Here is a 19,731-nt window from a genome sequence, read left to right on the forward strand (position 1 = left end):
GGTACTTTATAAAATCAAAACAACGGTTATAAAACTAAAGTTAACCGACGTTATTTTACAATCTCAACATAGTTGTATTTTAATTCATTTTTAGGGTTTCTTTTGAAGAGTTACTTATTTATTATAGTAATTATACACAGGCAATATCCGCTGTCTCCTTACATTTTGCGCCACTATTAGATCTATAGAACATATGACTAGCTAAATCTGAAGGCCTACTTACAATCCGGATGGTGCGGAGATCTAACCGCGGGGGCCTGAGTCAGCCTCTCTGCGGCTAGCTGCTAGCTGCCTGTCTGTCAGTTAGCTGATGCAACGTTAGCAGGACTAGCTGCTGTGAAGCCCCCTCCTGTTCCTGAAACGTGCCTGGGAGTCTATGTAAGTTTAAAGAACCTCTGTGATTTCATTTTACTGCTTTAGCTAAGTCGTCAATAACGTCTAATCAGCCGCCCGCCTAGTAGCTAACCAGTGCTAGCTACATGAGAGCTAATGTTAGCTTAAGATCAAGTTGATTTTCCTTGTGTCAGTTGAAGCTACCAGCTCTGTGTCAGCTCAACCGGCTAATAGCTTACTGATTTATCTGTTAACTAATGTTCCGTCTACAAATCACAGTAAATTATAATTTTCTGATTAAGTTAACTTAAAAATTGTGTAATAAGGAGATTGTTATACGATTACTGTTTTTTAATGAGTTAATGCTTTAGTTTTTCTTTTAATATCTAGCTACAGGTAATTTATTAATTGGGTTGCAGGAAATCGTTTTCATTATCGATTAATCTGCAGAGTATGTCACAATATTTGCAAATAATACATGTGTATTTTGTGTTGCAAGCACTCCAACTCCAAAAAAAAAAACTAATTTGGTGGTGTAAGACAGAACAAATGAAGTAAATCCTCACATTTGAGGAGCAAATAATATTAAATATGATATTAAAGTCAGTACAGAAATATTTAATAATATTGTAAGCTTCCTAGTTGGAATGTGTATAAGTACCTCAAACATATTGATATTAAAATAATAATAATTTTGTGAATTTGCTGTCAGTGATCAAATTCAATCATTTCAGCACTCTTATAAAGTTAATATATTTGTGCAGGGACTGCTCCTCTAAACAATTAATAAATATGGAAATAGAAAATATCACTAGACATTATTGTGATATTTTATACTCTAATAATTTAATCAGTGTTTTTTCAAAGAGCTGATACATTAATAGATAATGAAGACAAATCATAGTGTCAGCTGATTTCCACACAGATATAGATCATAATTGGTATTTTTAGTTTATATTCTTGTCAGTAATGAAACTCAGGTCATTTATCGACCAATTTAATAAAATAATAATATTGACGTGGCTTGTAAATAGTTGCCAACATGTTAGATTAGTGATATATTTACCTCTACATTGTTAAACACTGCAGAGTGTCTCAATTATTTATGTGGTTGTTTTTGTTTTTCACCAAGTCATGTGGAAATTTAATTTTGCATGTGCATTCTAAAAAAAACAGTCCAGGGCTAATTATGAGATAGAAGAGCACATACTGTATGTCTCCTGAAAATCAGTGACTAAGCATGGTGCTGAACACACAACACATTGCATAGTTTCTTTTAAGTTAAATGTGTAGGTCCCTGTAATGCCTTCAGGTGGTGCTGCCATACTGCTCTGCCTTTTCATCTATAATGGTCTGGCTGGCAGACAGGTAGGGAAGTATCGCACTACAGCATATTTTTACTGTGGGAATGAAGCATGAAAAGAGGAAACACTTGTATCCTGGTGGGTCTGCTCTCACACCACCACCATACCCTAGAAAGTTGGTGGTTAATTGTGACCGTTTTGATTCAAACCACCTGCGTAGTCTCTGTATAGCGATGCAGTATTATCTTTGATAGTTAAATTTGAAAATGAATGTAGACAAAAGGTTAGCGCAGGCTGTTAAAAACTTTATGACTAAACAAACCAGGCATGCCTATTTCTAGGAGATTGATAAGACAGATGCCTTTTCCAGTGGAGCACCAGCTGTCCACAGTTAACCCGCTAAATTTTTACAGTTGCAAATCAGGAGATGAATCAAAGACACTTTGATTTCCATAAAGCGAAGAAAGGTAAATTAGGCATCCTGACAGCTGCTGAAAGCACATGTCACTTTAACATTTAACACATTGAGTTATTTCCATTTGAAATCCCAAGCTGAAATGACCCCTTATTGTCTTTATGCTGCAGACCATACCTCGGCCCCAGGACCCATTTTCAGGGGTTATCCAAATGAGATCAGCCTTTTTGTGGCTCTTGTCATTACTCCACCACTGGTCCTGTTTAAATCAATTTAGTTTCTCAAAAAACAATGCTTTGATCCTTGATTTTATCAACTCCAGCTCTTTTGTGTTTCTAATTTCCTCATCCCCCAACATTTTGTTTTCATCTCGGGCCAGCTGTTGTTTTCCAGCGCCTCCCTGTAATATGTGTAAGAAGTTTTCTTCTCCATGCCTCAGCCTTGTAAAAATCCTTCTTTTCCTCTTTCTTCAAGAACTAATTTGCCAAGCTCAACGTGATAAAGGAGCATTGCCCCAAAACCAAACTGGTGTCCAGTTGTGTTTTGGTTGAGTGGCTCAAGTGTGACTGATCCCTTTAGAACGTAATCTCCAAAACTGAATGCGTATGATGTTGATGTTAAGGGTGGTTTAAAGGATAAACTATCTGAATGTCACTTCTTACTCGTCACTTCTTACCATGTGTTAATATGAAAGACAGATAGGAAAGTTTCCAAGAATTTCACTTGTCCAAGTTGACCGTGTCAAGGCAGCTGTGAGGTTTTCATACAGTGAAATGCTGCAGCAAACATTAAAATTTAATGAGTTTGGAATCAAGATTTGCTGATTTATTGTCTCATTTTTATGAAAAGCATCACACGTTCTTCTGATTATCTCTCAGCATGCCTTGCGGACGGGGTCAGATTTTGTCACTTTGGGCAACCAGCCAAAGTATATAAGTCATGAAAATCCCATTAGCACATGGTTTACTTACAGGGGCTGCACATGGACAACATGTCAGATTTGTTACAGATAGTACTGTATCACATCTACAGATTTTAGATTTTGCCTCAGGAATATACAGTGTTTTCTAATGAAGCTGTTAGAACACTGCCGCTAGATTATATTATGACATGTTTCTACAAAATAGGAAATCCCTGTACAATGTAGTGCAGTGCTACAAAACAGCCCTGCTACACATACAGCCTTTGTGGAGATTAAAATGTTTGGTTTTTGTTGAGACTATCAGAGAGGACTTGACTTAACTCTGTGGTCATTCTGAAGGCTGTAGTTTGTGGTGGCGTTGTACTGGAATGCAAGCCTTGTAACTCTAAACATGTCTCTTTGTAGATGTTCAGCACAGAACTTTAGAGTACCATCTCCTTTTACTTTGCTAGTGCCACTTGAGTAAACTTAACATAACATAGAATAGGATATAACTTTGTAAGTATTAACTGTGCTTGTGACTTTGATGCATGAACCTTTGACTTTATGTAAAACAAAAGGAAAGATAATCCATCCATAAAACAAGAAATATCTTGCAGAATTGGCCCTTGCAAATTTATTTCATGATATTGGAGTGTAATCGGTTCAGTATATTGTACACTTCTAATACAGAGTGTTTTCTGGTGTCTGCTAGGTATTTAGCTCGCTCCTTGTTCAAGATGTCGGGGCATAATCCTTTGTTGAGGCTGGAGCAGCGAGCAGCCGAAGCTGACCAGCTCATCGAGTACCTGAAACAACAAGTCCAGCTGCTGAAGGAGAAAGCCAGTAAGAGACAAATACACACACACACCCAGACACTAAAACGTTTGTGTACAGAACATTCTGTCAGCTGAAACGGGCCAGTTCATTATGTCACAGTCTTACAAAATGTGTATTACGGTTTATAGTACACTGTAGTACAGATTTGTTTAGTTAGGCCACATTTCTATGCAAGAAGCCCTTGTGCTGTGTTTAGGTGTAGTACATAATGTATTTCTGTATTGGCTGTAGGTGTGACATATTTTTTGGCTGAAAAGCTGCTTACATACATGATTCACAGTCTCATATTTTTAGGAGTGAAATCCCTGTTGGACTACTAGCAGTTTTATGAAACCCGAGGCCTCAGTTATGTGAAAGTGTACTTGGATTTACAAGAATTGTCATTCTGAAAATAATTTCCCATGATGTCTTTAAGCTTGACTCATAATAAAGGGTGCCAAATCAGCCAAATGTATCCCATACATGTAAAGCTTAGAATTCATATTGCCATTGACTTAAATTAATTAATTTAAAAATACAAAAATGTTGCATACATGTGGTTATTGTTATTGAATGAGTTGTCCCAAATACCGTTTTAGGGGATTGGAAGCTTTAGTGATAATTAGCGGTGGGGGATGTCATAGTAATCAGTTATTTTCACATTGGCTAATCAGACACCCACACCTGAACTAACTTAAGTAGGACTTTCCGCTGTGTGTGTGTGAGAAAGAGAAGGTGGAAGGTGGACTATTGCAAGCAGTGTTTCTGGAATTTATTTAAAACTGGGAATGCGGAAATCCTTCTGCAGTTCATCTCAGCTGTTCCTTTCCCTCTTCAGACTGCTAATTTAATGCTTGAAGTAAGGCCTGCCCCTAATTAAGAATTTTCCTAGTCCATCAATTGTCGTCATTTACTCGTCACCCATGTGTTTACGATATTAATTTAATTATTAAATGATATATTTTGGGCGGGGCAACACAGTGGTTTGAGTTCAAGGTGTGAGAAAGAATAGTATCAGTAACATTGTTAACACTGTGCTACATTACAGAGAAATACAAAACCGTACTAATGAACCTTCATTAATATAGGCCTATATTTTATCTACAAGTGCACGTCACGCACTGAGCGAGCCGCCTGTTAATGACGCTGTCGGCAAAGCAATAATGATTGTGCTAAGTGGCTAATGGGCATGTAGCTACTTCCATGTTTCAGATGATACGTCATGCTTGTAGTCGACCAATGAAGATGAGTTTACATATCACCTTGGGTTCGTCCTTCACCTTCTCAAAATGATCCCACACTTTGGATTTCCTGCCCCACATGTTATTAACTAGCCTGTGGAATAACCGCAGGTACTAGCCAGGAGATTAACGTGACTCCTGTCTGACTGCTGAGCGTGGACACTTCCTGGGTCTGTCCTTTCGAATTTAATTCCCACATGGTCCAGTCATAAAGGTTTTAATTTATTTTGACAAGACGCAGCTCCGAAAAGAGTTTCCCGTGTTTTTTATTTGGTTGCTGTTTTTTCTGTGACTAAGCGACCAATGAAATGTTGCCGACTAATGACCTTTCTGGTTGACTAACATTTGGTCGACTATTAAGGGGCAGCCTGCTTTGAAGCAGGGGTCAACGACTGTGCTGAGAACACTGGCCTCATTTGTGTCTGACACTTGCCACCTTCTTTTAATTTTCTCCACCATTTTAGTAGTGAAAAAACAAAAACAAAAATTGAAGCACTCCAAAATTTGATAGAGTTGTGTCTTATTTTAACTTGATTAAGCAGAAGTTTCTGTTTCTGTTGCAGTTGTCTAAATGGCCTAAATTAATCTCCAGTATCTTCTATAATAACATATTTCAACTGTATCACCTGTACAATGTAAGACATATGAATAATTACAAGAGGGTAAAAAGATAGAGTGTTTTACTGTAATTCAAGACTCCTTGGGACTGTTTTTAAATCCAAAAACTAGAGTTCATGGCTTATTTAACTCCAGAAGAGGCACACTATGGATTTTAATATTCATCATATATTATTCGATATTGTATTTGTACTAGTTCAGCGGTTCTTAAAATGTCCTGTGGGATAGTGAAATTTCATTCCATTGCTGAGAGCTAACAAGAATTTGTCTCTCAGTCGTCCAGGCCAGCGTCAGAGAAGAGAAGAAGCTGATGGTGGAGAATGCCAAACTGAAGAATGACATTGAGGAACTAAAAAAACAGCTGCTGGAAAAAGAGAAGAAGAGAGGAGGTATGTTGAGTTTGGTTCCCAGCAAAGACTTCAGTCGCGTATCAAATGTTTGTTTGTCTTTAAAAAGACCTTGATGTTATCTTTTGTATCGACTTATAGAAGCGGTTGTTCATGCCTCGCATAGGAACATTTGATGTCAGTTGTTGCTCATTATAGCACTGTTTGGTTTGTACTGTCAATGATAACATCTTGTGCATTCTCGCTTCAGCCCATTATAACCAAATCTTTTTTTTTTTTTTTTCTTTGAGGGGGTTTTATTATAAGCAGCCATGGCGCTTCAAGAATCTCCATCAGAGTGATGGGGACAACATGTCTGTCAGCTATTGTGTGTCTGACATACGTTGACATTCAAGGGCAAACAGCTCCGATCATTAACACACATTTAATGTTTTCCAGAAAGACGCTCCAGGAATAAAAGGGGACTGGAAGAAATAAGCAACTTAACCTTATTCAGAAAGACTCAATATGTTGGTGTTGGAACGTTGAAGGAATGCCTTCCAATACACCCGAGACTGTTTTTCCACATATTGTATCTAATTGTGATGTTTATTTTTGGGGGTTTCTTTTCAATGGCTTTAAGGTGGCATAAAATCGTTTAATCAAAACATGCATGAATATGAGCCATTTTGAAAGGAATTTCAGTCGGCTTTGTTTCTGAGATGAGAAGAACAAACTATTGAATACCAATATAATAGTGCCTTGAGAAAAACAACATTTCTGCAGCCAAGGAATTAAAAACTGTGGCGACTGAAGCTCGATGTCATATTTGCTCCAATGCTATTTCAAAGTTGAAAATGAGTTGAAGACAAGTTCACTTTGGTTGTCATATTATCACCTCATCAAGTTTTTATAGCGAATAGTTGTCTATTTACACATTCAGCATACAGGGAGCAACATAGGCCCTCATTGGGTATTGTCTTTCTGTCCACATAACAAACTGTCAAGTATTGGTTTCCACCAATTCCTGGTTAAAATATCTGTCTCTTTAGCTGCCAAATGCTCCATTGTGTTTACCAGCCTGTTGCTATATCGGTCGGACAACTGGACTGATAATGGTGGGTGATAATTCTCCATGGCTTCAACCCAGTCCCCAGAAACAAATGTTGGCATCTTTTGCTTCTGCAAACCACTGACACATTACATTTGCATGTTATTATGTGGCAAATATGTTTAAACTGGTTAACACGTGGTTAGGTTAAGGCATAAAAACCACTTGGTTATGGTTAGGAAAAGATAATGTTTTCGGGGGACAATCCCCGCTGGAAAAGCAGAGATATCTCAGTAAAAACAACTGCTTTTCGTGCCACTATTCCAACAGGTAGAACAGCACAGGTCGCTAAAAAACACCCACATTTGGGGACTTAAAAGCCGCTGGGAAAATAGGCATGGGCCCCTAAAGAAACATCCATGTCTGGGGGGTGCAAAGCTGCAGGAAACCCAGTGACAGGTGGCTGAAAATCACCCACATTTTGGGGTTAAAAAGCCATTGCAAACATAGCCATGGTTTTCTAAAAATCACGCATGTTTGGGGCCTACAAAGCAGTTGGACAAACAGCAATCAGCTAAATCACAACTGATTTTATTGTTTGTTGGTCTAGAACAGTGGTCTGCAGTTAGACAGAGGGCTAGTAAAAAAGATGCATTAAAAACAACAACGGATCTGTAAAAAATTGCTGGAAACACAGCAATGACTCACTAAATCATGACCTGTTTTGTTGTTTGTTGGTCTTGAACAGTCTGCAGTTTGGCAGGCATCTCACCTAGGTGACATGCTATCCACAACCTCCTTCACCTGACAACAAAGTCACCTAAGAAACGCTGATGATACGTATGAAACATCCAAATGTAACATATTCGTGGTTTGTAGAAAGGTACATTGCCAACATTTTCTTTTGGTGACTTGGCTATTGGGTTTGTAACTGCTAGAAATCCCTTTCACAATACACACATAAGCCATTCAATTAATTTTAAATATAACAGTATTAATTAGTGCAGCTTTGATTTTAAAATTCTAGCTGACATGTTCCTGGAGATACATGCATGCAATGTGCATAAAATAATGCACAAGGCATCTGAAATCATTTCATTTGAGGTAACAGTGCAACTATATAACCTCACTGTGAGTACAACACAGTATGTGATATTGTTGTGTGTAAAAACTTGGTTCTCAAGGTCAGAAACCTTAAGAGCAAATTTAAGGGGAAAGTCAAGCGTTTAAGAGGTTGTTGCCCTTAATTCCAAGGTAAACCGGAAAGGTCCCAATCTCAGGTCCTAACATAGAATTAAGGTAATTAGAAGCATTATGGCGACGGTGGTGTGCCTGCAGACCGATGTTTGTCAGACACAGGCACTCGATTTTGTTGGAATTCAAACATCAGGCGCCTTAAATGAGGGGTTATTTTTTTCTGGAGAGTTATTGTAGGACATTGTTCCCTGCTTTATGGCTCCATTTCCCTGTTTCCATCAACTGGGACACTGTGTCATTTTCCCATCCAAACTGTTTGCTTCAGGAGAGCAGTCCTCCCACTGGGTGTGTAAATAAAGCTGCCTCTGTATCATTTCATCGTACTGTGTTGATGCAACCAGCTCTCTGCATGAAAAGGGGAAACTGCAAAGTAGTGTACCTTGTGGATTTGTAGTGTAAATGATCTCTTTCACATCGGTGCTGCTATGTTCACGTCGTGTCCTACTTTCACCTGACATTTTGAAAACTGCGTGAGATACTTCAAGTTCCTCCTCAGGCATTGATTCAACCCCTAAAAACTCATTTCTGTTTATCACAATAACATATTTAGTTTTTTATTTCCATGGAAAACATCCCTTCATGCCTTAAAATGGGTTAGATGTAACTCTACAACTTTGCTTTTTAGTGTTTGCTGATTTATTAATATGCAAATTAGCTCTGCCCTCAGAGGCTTGTCTGCAGCCTGAGCATACCTGCTCACCTTCAACTGTGCTCATCAAACACACAAACCTTTGCTTGTAAACAGTTACAGATAACACTAACCTTCAGTTTGACTACATTATAAAACAGCTAGTAATGTGTTGCTAATGTTAGATGAGCCTTGTTCCAGATCTCCAGCTCTGACAAGTTGAAGTGAAGGTGACATTCAACTTGCAAATTATGAATCGTAGCTACTAGGTATGGGCATGAGTATTCAATATAGACATCAGTATTCGCTGCTAAACCCCTCACATGAGAAGACGACTTGTATATATATTTTTTACTATTTCAAATATCTAAAATCGTATTTCACTGTAGAGCCATGTGCAGTGTATTGCTTCGCTCAGCGCCTCCTTGCCCTGCTGTCGCTCTCTCTCTCTGTTTATCATGAGGCTACTGCTGCAGGAGTGTGAGTTTGTTGGGACAGCAGCAGCTGTCAGCTGTTAAACAGCTTGGTGTGGGAAGTTAGCTGCTCCAGAGATGGTCCTTCAGTGTCGAACATATGTAATGGCAGTGGCAGAAAGTTGGCTGATTTTTCTTCTGTTAAATTTGAATTTATAATTTAATAGGCCAAATTTCTATTCTTACTTTTTTTTTGTGAGAACTCTGTATTTATTTTTTTTTTACCATTTAATTAACCTACTAAGACCAAATACAAACACCACACCACACAAACACAACATAATACAGTACAAAAAGGAGATCATTGTATCACCACTCCTAATTGAGAGGGCCTTCTACCTAAAGGGTTCAGAATCCTATTCATCGTACTGCCTTATCGAGTGCTCTGGAGCAACGGTTCTCAAATGGTATGCTGCAGCACGGTGTGCCGTGATGTCAATCCAGGTGTTGCTGTGGGATTTTGTGATAACCACACATTATGGCAATATTCAAGTTGGCCTATACAGAAAGTTATGAATTAATTTTTAATTGACTATCAGTTTTTCTGTGCACCATTCCCTAATTAAGAGACAAACTCTTCGCTAAAAAATGTAATTTCATTGAATTTAATTTAAAAAATCTTCACAGGGAACCTATTTGCTGCTGTTAGCGCATGTGAATTAGAAGTGTGTGACACATCAAAAGCCCTGATTGACAGCCAGTGTGAGGGATGATAACATTCAATAGGAGAAATCTGTGAGAGGGACAATGGATCACTTTATTGTACGGAGCAACTGAAAGACGAACAAAAAGTTTGAAAACCACTGCTCTATAAAAATGTAATGCAGGTATTCCAGCATAGAAGTTACTTTAATGTCCATTCCAAGTGGCTACACCTGGCTTCTGTTCGTTTTCGTATAGTGTTGTGGAAAGCACCACCTCGCAAGTTGAGGGGATTTGTTCCGTAGGCTGGCGACGTGTGAAACCCTGACTGTCTGAATCTATGTTTTTGAGACCATCATTGGTGTACTGCTGTTCCAAGGCCGAAATGCTCAGGAATGGTGTTGAATACTTATTTTACTCATATGTCTTGTAGCATATAAAAAAAACACCACATAAACATTTAAACAAGGTTAAAGATTTTTTTTTTTCACTGGAGGGCATCTTAAAGTGTTATAGATAGCAGCTATGATCCACTCTCCTGACGTTTTGCCTGTGTTCTCTCCTGTAGTGCTGGACGTGGCCATGCCATCAGGTGACAACGGCATCGAGTGTGTTTTGAAGCCCACAGCTCCCAAACCCTCTGGACCAGCACCCTCTGCCTCCCCTGCTGCTGCTGTCCAAAGCCCTCCTCCCACGGATGAGGGTAAAAAGAAGAAGCCAGAGAAAAAAGGTAACAGCTGTAGAGAAAAGTATGGCATCTCGCAAGGTTTTTATTATGAATCCTTTGAAGTTTTCCCATCCAATAAAAGAAAATGAAACCTCTTCAGATATTTGATATAGCAACATTTGTGTCATGTATTTCATTTTCAGTTTGTCAGCAGGAAGGACCTTATTAAAGCTATAAAAGCGACCTGTCACAACTGCAATATATATTTGGCCTTCATCAACATTATTATTATTTTTTTGAAACTTAAGGTCTTGCTTAAGATCCTGTCTTTCCATCAACAGTTGGACAGATGTGGCACTCTGGTCTCCAGAAGTCAATTGATCTTCTCTAAGCATGTTTTTCCCCTTAGATTTCTAATATCAGGTGATAATGGATGTAAGGCAGCAATATCGGCCTTTTAATGGATCCAAGATTTCCGGGCCTCGATAGGAAGACGTTTAGCACAGCTTTATTTGTGTTATGAGAGTTTTATGAGTTATATGCTACACTTGTGACGAGTCTGATGTCACCAATAATTGCATCCAATTTGAGAATGATTTAATGTTTTATGGGTGTGCATCATTCTTGGACCCCATCATAAAACTAAAGTATCCCTATGTGTCAAATATAACGGCGCTAAACTTTCACATTTATAATAGGCTTATAATACAAAACAAGAAATCCTTGCCACAGACTTTCAATTAATTTTCAGTAAATCACTTAAATACTTCTGTTCTGTTTCAACAATAAGCTGTCTGGAATAATAAGAAAAACTGTCAAGCATAAACAGGAAATAATTAGCAGTGGATGTGTTTATGAGGTTGTGATTCAGAAAGAGAAAGAAACACGCTTTAAAGGGGACCTATTATGTTTTTCCTTTTTTTCTGCCATTTATGTATTTAATGTTACTATGTCAGATGTTCATATTAAACGTGGCCAAATTTTCAAATAATGACGTAAACGTATGTAAAAGTAATCCCTGTGAAGAAAAACCTCAGGCTTCACATGGTTCTGAATATGTTTCCAACATTTTTATTACTTTGGAGACCAGCTGATGACAACTTGTGGCAGATTTCTCAATATACGACATGTAGCTACATGCTAATGTTGGGGAAACATGTAATCTCAAGCCCCTTTTACACTGCCTGTTCAGGGCGGGAATATTGCTCCTTATTATGCCGCCTCGCTGTTCTGTATATAACATACGATCATGGAATGGGGGGACAGACTTGTCTTGCCTTTAATCCGCCACGGGAGGTAATAACAGCACTGAATCAGTGACTGTATAAACTGGACACCTGGGCAGAACGAGATCATGGGCTGCATGGGTGTGACACTTTGACAAATGTCATGCGTGCAACCCAACGCAGAAGATTTAAAAAGTGTCTGGCAGCAGTTAGCGGCTAACTCCAAAAAAAAAAGAGGAACGGTAGCTGTAAATGTCCGCAAATTGGGAAAACCATGAGATCTGGGAGCTCTTTACCCTCTGAGCAGAGGACAAGATCTACCGCCACATAACAGAGATGGCAAATGATCGTTTTTGCCATGTTAGGTCATTTTTATTGTTTAGAAAGTGCTGCTGATGCATGTGATTCATGTCACACTAGAGGTTGACACTATTGAGTTACATGTGTTGCTCTTCGCGTCTCTTTTCACTGTTGAATGCCATATAGCAGTGTATTATCACACACTTGAGCGGAATGTTGCCGCCATCGTTTGGTTCTGTGTAAAAATGCAAAGGAGGCATAAAGAAGGGACTTTGTAGCGGCCCTATAGTGTGACCTCTGTATAAAAATGGCTCTGGTTGCCTATGTTGTTCATTTCTGTCCGACTTCCAATCATATTCCTTCTGGAACATGTACGATTGTGAACATTTTTGGTTTAGAAGCTTTTATTGGTGACTTTCCATGGTAGAAAGTGCAATAATGATGCCACGACGTCGAGATACAGAAGACCCAGAAACGCTGACCAATCAGAGCAGACTGGGCTTTTTCGGAAGGGGGGCTTAAAAAGACAGGCCCTAAAACAGAGGGTGAATACAGGTGTGCTAGCTCATACAGTATGATTAAAATAAAGAGCTTTCTGGACATTAAAGCATGTGAATATGTTCTAGTAGAAACCCAAAACACAAGTATGAACTGAAAATGACTATATAAGGTCCCTTTTAAGACACTGACATTCATTCTTGTGTCTGGTATTTCTTACACACATATGGTAGGGAGCCGTCCTCCTCTTTATAAGGTGTTGCACATGTTAAATGCTTTGTTACTTCAGGCATTTATGTAACTGCGTTCTCACCTCATCCAAACAGTCATCACTTGTTAGTCTACAAACCTGTGTGTGACCTTAGTGTAGTGCTGGTTATGTTACGTTGCTGTGCTGTCATGAGAACAGAGCATTGATTACACCGGGGAGAAATGTTGAATATCAAAGGCAGAGGTATTCATATTCACCACAACGGGTGTGGGCTTACATGAATGATTAAAGACTGTGTGATCATTTAAACAGTGCAACCCACTGGAATGAATTTGTAAGCAAAGCAGGCCAGTGAAAGGTACTTTGTCTCCCAGGAGGAAGCATCTGCTATTCTGCTATGTCATTGGATCATGCAGGACTCAGCCAAAAGTGGGTACTGGTATTGTCATTTTGATGAGGTATGTACCCCACATTTCTGGGAAGAGGTGAAAAAGTAATTGTCTTTTTCTTTAATTTTTTATTCACTTACGGACCACTTGAAACGCATGCCCCTGCGTGCAACCCTGAGGCCTGCCATTGGTGGGCTTTGTTTTCAGTTATGGGAGGAAATTAAATCAGATTCCAGACAGATGCCCAATATTGTTTCAACTATGATTTGTTTTTTATAATTTCCCTTGGAATGTTACCAGTTGGCTGAAATACACTCAGTGCTTTTAAACAAACATTTCTGAAAAATGTCATGCACATTTAGAAATAATAGCATGAAAACTCTCACAGATGCCGCTCTTCTACAAACCTTCCCGTAACACGTGATGGATAGCTACTGTCTGACTTTCTGTGGTGAGAGTGCCAAACTTTCAACACCCAACCACATGGTTATACCATACATGCATTGAAATAGCTCTAAATAATTGCAAAGAAATACTAAATTGAAGTGTGTAGTAACATTGTTTGCCCTTTTTTTTTTTTTTTTTTTTGCCAGAGAAAGCCGAGAAGAAGCAGGCAGCCCCCAGCCAAGAAGATGCCAAGGTGGACGTGTCTCGTCTGGACATGCGTGTTGGATGTATAATCTCAGCCGAGAAGCACCCAGATGCCGACAGTCTGTATGTGGAGCAGGTTGATGTGGGAGAGGCTTCTCCAAGGACAGTGGTCAGTGGGCTGGTCAAGCACATACCTTTGGACCAGGTACAGTACAATTCATATACACTCAGTTGCTCGGTTATTATATACAACTAGCACAAACACAAAAAAAGCCCTATTAAAAATTAGCAATTTAGTGCAATTTGCAGAGTGGGATGAAGACATTTCTAGCATACCGCGTGATTCAATTAAAATTAGAAAATACTTGTTTAAAACGTGTGAAAAGACTGTAAATTCCACTGTGTAAATCATGGTTGGTTGACATGCTGCAGCCATCCTTAACATAACTCCTCACCTACTATAAAAAAGCGACATCAGAGGCAAACCATTAGTGTCGTTTGGTTCACCCCATGTGTGTCAGCTGGGGATCAAACCGCTGATCTTCTGATTAGTGGATGACCCGCTCTGTCTTCTGAGACACAGCAGCCCATGCAGTTACTGCTAGCAGGAGTCCTTCGCTTTACAGTGGCTCATTCTTCATCCCAGCGCCCTCAGCAGACACACCCCCAGCATCTCAGACCTGAGCATACTGCTTATTTATCATAACTTTGAAACCTTTTTTATATACTTAGCAATTTATTTCAGTCATTCAAAGTTGGCTGGTAAACAACACATTTTTTCTGTGGTCTGACAAATTATTAGCACATATTTATTTTGTCTTTACCCTAACTTAAACAAAAGTTGAGTCTGAGAGCTTTGTCATATGATGAATTGGCCACCTCAAAAGAATCCAGATTATACGTAGAGATTTACACACATTTACCGATTTAGCTTGTTTATTTGGTGAGAGTAAAAAAGGTCTTTGAATGCCAGCTAACAACAGCGCCTGCTCATGAGTGAGGAAAATGTAGACTGTACTTCAAATTAGATTTTCATATTAGCCTAATGCATCCCTGCAGAGACTCTGAGAGTTATTTTCAGCAGACACACAGGCAGTACTGTGTGTCTATATTATTAGGTCATTAAAGTCATAATGAGGATTTATTAGTCCATTTATATTGAGTTTTTAGGTAAAGTCTGCTGATAGCTCTGCTCAGAAACTCAACATTTCATCTCAATGATTCAGGATCTTTGTTGAATATTTGGTGTTTATTTTGCGTTCACATTTATGGTTTGGAGCAAACTAATTTGTGCACTGTTTATTTTTATGGTCATCAGTATTTATTCTCTTAATATTCTAGACCAGGGAGCCTTTGTCCATTACACCTCTGCATTATACTGTATGAAGAGAGTGCATGTCATTTAAATGGAACCATATGCTTGCTGAAATCATGTGCAACAAAGCCTGTCCAACTTTTCTTAAAAAAAAAAGTTATTACACTTTGGGAACCATACTTTGAAGTGGAACGGTTTTTACAGCACACAGACAAACATAGACATTAGCTTCTTAAACCTGTTGACACTGTTGCAGAAGTGGCATTTTGTGGCACAGTCTTGTGTTGTCTCAAACTGAACTGCAGTTAGAAATGCCAAACCACTGCTGCCTTTTGTACATCTCCATCGGTCCATTACTCACAGTCAAATATTACTTAACTTTTTGTCAATTGTCTCATTTGTATGAGCTGTCATCTATTTTCTTTCACGCAAGCAGGAGTGATGAAACATCTGAGGAAATGCATTGTGGGTTTTATGGCAGCACTCCTGAGTGTCTGTTATTGTAGGATAAATAATAGGTTGTTATACAAGTTCAATATGAGTTTGAGACACTGTAATCAGAAAATGATCTTGTGTCCACAGTGCATATAAAATATTGCTCAAGTCAAACACTTACTTAGTAAATACTGTTACAGAACAGCAGCATACTATCCCAGACTTTAGATGAAAAATGGACCAAAACCCTGTCAAAGCAATGTGCGTAATTTTAGATTTATGTAGCAATTTCTTAAAGGATGCCCCGCGAAAAAAAAGGTATAATGATTTTCAGAAATCTGTTACACATCATCTCATAGAATGCTGGATTTTCTCTCTTTCTCAGCTTTTGGCAGAAACTGCCTCTGGTCGTCTTTTAAATTTTGGTAAGCCGCAGGAGTCTCCAGGCTCAAGTTTAAAGTTTTTGTTTGCTCCCTTTGGTTAAAGAAATGAAGCAAACAAACCATAAACCTCGGACAAAGTCATTTTAAATTAAGAAATTGGAATTGGAATTATTGTTTGTGTTGGATTATGAAATTCTCCGTCAGACCACATCAGTTGGAGGTGTATTTTCTTAACTTAAGTATATTGGGTATAATTACTTTTTATGCCTCCGCGCTGGCGACAGCCACTGCCGGAGGGATTGTGTTTGGATTGTTTGTCTGTCCCATTCTTGTGAACGTGATATCTCAAGAACGGCTTGAGAGAATATCCTCAAAGTTGGCACAAACCTCAACTTAGAATTGAGGATGAACTAGTTGGAATTTGGTGATCAAAGGTAGGACTGAAACAAATTATTTTCATTACTGATTAATGTGCCAGTTACTTTCATGATTAATTGTTTAGTCTTTAAGCTGTCAGAAAAGGTGAAAAACGCTCATCACAATCTCTTAGAGCCCAAAGTGACGTCTTCATATTGCTTCTTTTGTCCAACCAGCAGTCCAAAACTCAAAGGCTTTCATAAAAGACAAGGAAAAGCAGCAAATTCTCACATTTAAGAAGCTGTAACCAGCAAATGTTTGACATTTTAGCTTAGAAAATGACTGAAATGATTAATCGAAAGTAGTTTTCTTTCTTTTGATCAACTCACTATTGCAGCTCTCGTCAAAGGTCAAAGTCACTGTTGCCTCAAGAATTCATCAGCAAATTCTGTCAAACTTTCAAACATGTCTAATAGAAATAGATTATGAAGTGATGACATTTTATATCCATAAGGTCAAAGGCCAACTTCACATTTTAGAACCTGAAGCAACTTTGCAGCAACATCTACATTTGAAGAATTGTCTACTGTCATTGCTACATATGAGTCTGAACATGGATGTAAGCCGTAACTTGACTCATTGTTGGAGGGGTACAACCACAAAGCTATGATCCTTGTTCTTCTCTATTGTCGAGAGCAAATGGGCTGTAAAAAATGTATTTAATCTTCTGTCCCCTGCGCAGATGCAAAACCGCATGGCAGTCCTGCTGTGTAACCTGAAGCCTGCCAAGATGAGAGGAGTGGTGTCCCAGGCTATGGTCATGTGTGCCAGCTCACCAGACAAGGTCGAAATCCTTGACCCTCCGAGTGGAGCAGTGCCAGGAGATAGACTTACTTTCCAGGGCTTCCCAGGTATAATCACTTGATCACTGTACCCTCAAAAACAGATTGATCATCAGCATAAGGTTTAAATATTACAGTCACATCCAACCAGACAGACACTGGGGATGCTTCCCCAGAATGATTGCCATTACATTAAGCCCACTGAAAGAATTTTCCAGCATAGTGTCCACAAAATGCCTCCGACTTTAGGTAATGAAGGGTGCCGTTCAGCCTTCTCGCTGCCAGAAACAACAGCAATCACGATGCGTTCTCAGACCCCACTGAAAGCTCTCATTAGAGGACTCCTCGGTTGTGTTTGGTGGTGGTTAAATGGCCTGTGACTGCTGATTTGACAGACTAATCAACGCTCATTGCTAGGAATGCAACGTACTCTTTAGTTGGGAAGATAAGTGTCCTGACTGTCTTGCTTAGTTCAACCAATGTGAATGAGTTTGGAAAATACATGTGAACCCTATTCCCTATTAATTTACACATTAACTAGACCGTATAAGAGTCAGAGTCCCTCCTGTGAAGTAGTCCAAACACGAGCTTTAATGAATGTGGCCTGAAATCAAAGACCGCCACCAACAGGCCAGTGTGGTTGTGATTTGCGTCTCTGGTTCTAAAACCTGAGTATTGGCGGTGAGAAGAGGATTGGTCTTGTTATTCTCATAAACTTTTGAAGACAATAACCAAAATGGGAGATCCCTATGAAAAAAAAATTAAAAGGAGGATATGATGAAGGTGGATGTGCGGTCCAAGTACCCACAGCCCAGCTGCATCAGACGAGGCTTTCATCCCTGCAGTACACATGTCCCAGCAACTCTGAAAGCAGTTTGATTCATGAAGGATCTCTTTGGCCAAATCATCTTTATGGATACTTCATTAAAAAGAGTCCGATTCAAACCATCCTCTGAGAATGTGGTTCACCAGAGAAAAGAAGGCGTGGAGGATAGCGCAAAGACGGGATTGGTTGATGTTTGTTTGTCGTAGTGTTGACTTCTTGTTTGTTTAAAGCAAAACAGTAAAAACAAATGCTGTTTTGTAAATATAAAAGAAAATAAGAGGTGAAAGTCCCCCCCCCCCCCATTTTCCCTCCTTTTTCCCACCAAAGCACCACATAGTACAGATTCAATTACAGCCAATCCTCTGCTGGTGTGAGTACATGGTTGTAATTGCCCACATTTCCCCTACTAATGGGGCCCAGTACCTCTGCTTGAACTTAAGAATGTGCTCAAGTTGCTCATCAAAACCTCTTTCACGCTTCTGATCAAAACTGATTGTTGCCACTCTTGAGTCGTAAAAGCGGCAGAAATGGCAGCATTGGGAAATGAAACACATTTGTGTCCTCGTACCCTGAGATGGTTGCTGTAGGGAGGAAAAAGTTGACACCAGACAGAAGCCAGCAAGCACCGGCCATGATTCCTCACAAATGCTGGGCAACATCAAAAAAACAAAGGCAACGTGAAATGAGAACCTCACTTAATTGTTTTCCCTGGATGCACATTTTGATTCTGAGAACCTCGGTTTAGATGTTTTGAATTACGGCTAAGAACAAATGGCAGTTTTTAAAAATCTGACGCTGTTAACAGAACATGATAGAAAGTCAAACTATTCACAATTCATGTGGGAGAAATAAAATTAGGATTGGCCTGATGAATCATGATCATTTGCTCACAATTTGTATTGGCTTCAGCTCCTAACACAGATCATATCAGCGTATGCTATGAAAGACCCATGAAGGAAAGTTAAATCTATCAAAGTGCCTAAGCATGGATATATCAAAACAGCGTTTCAGGAGGTTATGCAAGGACATGACATATCATAAAAAAATTATAAAACAACAACCCTGGATCCATAAATCCTGCATGTGTGATTGATGAGCAGAGAACAGAGGAGATTCTAATGCATCAAACTGACTTGCTGATTGCAGGTGAACCAGACAAAGAGCTGAACCCTAAAAAGAAGGTATGGGAGCAGATCCAGCCAGACCTACGCACGGACGCCCAGTGTGTTGCAACCTACAAGGGAGCCGCCTTTGAAGTTGCCGGCAAGGGAGTGTGCAAAGCCCAAACCATGAGCAACAGTGGAATCAAATAAAATAACAGAGCTGTTTGAAATAGCTCAGTGTTTACTTGGCAATCATCTGCAGTGACGCCAGTGATGGTGTTGAGACACAGAAGGGTGATGGATGGAGGTAAATGCTTTGAAGATGTTTAATAAAGGGATCTGAAAATTATGCTTTTAAAGAGCGTCATAAGAGTCTGTCCTATGACAATCTGTTCTTCTTTTTATCTGTAGAATATGAACAGTCATGGTCCATGAATTGAAGTTAATTCAATTGTGTTTCTGTTTTAATTCACCAACCCCTTTAGCTTTAACGTGCTTTGATTTTGAGGGTATAATTTTAGAGGACATACTGTACCGGACTTGAGCAAGCGTCACCAGTTTCCACTTCATCTAGTCCTGG

At 39.2% G+C, this 19,731-nt stretch overlaps 2 protein-coding genes across 3 annotated transcripts in view; one reads left to right on the forward strand and one right to left on the reverse strand.

The window, feature by feature from the left end:
* The window catches only part of tbck (TBC1 domain containing kinase), a 72,244-nt gene extending 71,885 nt beyond the window's left edge, over nt 1-359 (reverse strand). Inside the window, exon 1 of the mRNA XM_078166255.1 lies at nt 224-359. The gene's annotated coding sequence lies outside the window, so the exon portion shown is untranslated. The remainder of the gene's footprint in view (nt 1-223) is intronic.
* aimp1a (aminoacyl tRNA synthetase complex interacting multifunctional protein 1a) lies at nt 241-19,500 on the forward strand. Of its 2 annotated transcripts, XM_033623255.2 has the most exons (7): nt 241-378; nt 3,669-3,799; nt 5,907-6,020; nt 10,577-10,738; nt 13,893-14,095; nt 17,123-17,291; nt 19,195-19,500. In XM_033623255.2, coding segments are annotated over exons 1-7 (948 nt in total). In that variant the 5' UTR covers nt 241-376; the 3' UTR covers nt 19,362-19,500. The 2 variants fall into 2 exon arrangements, with proteins under 2 accessions (XP_033479146.1, XP_078022382.1); XM_078166256.1 differs by lacking the exon at nt 241-378.
* The last annotated feature ends 231 nt before the right edge of the window (nt 19,501-19,731 follow it).

Source organism: Epinephelus lanceolatus, chromosome 3 (genome assembly GCF_041903045.1).
Source record: "Epinephelus lanceolatus isolate andai-2023 chromosome 3, ASM4190304v1, whole genome shotgun sequence".
NCBI classification, from domain to species: Eukaryota; Metazoa; Chordata; class Actinopteri; order Perciformes; family Serranidae; genus Epinephelus; species Epinephelus lanceolatus.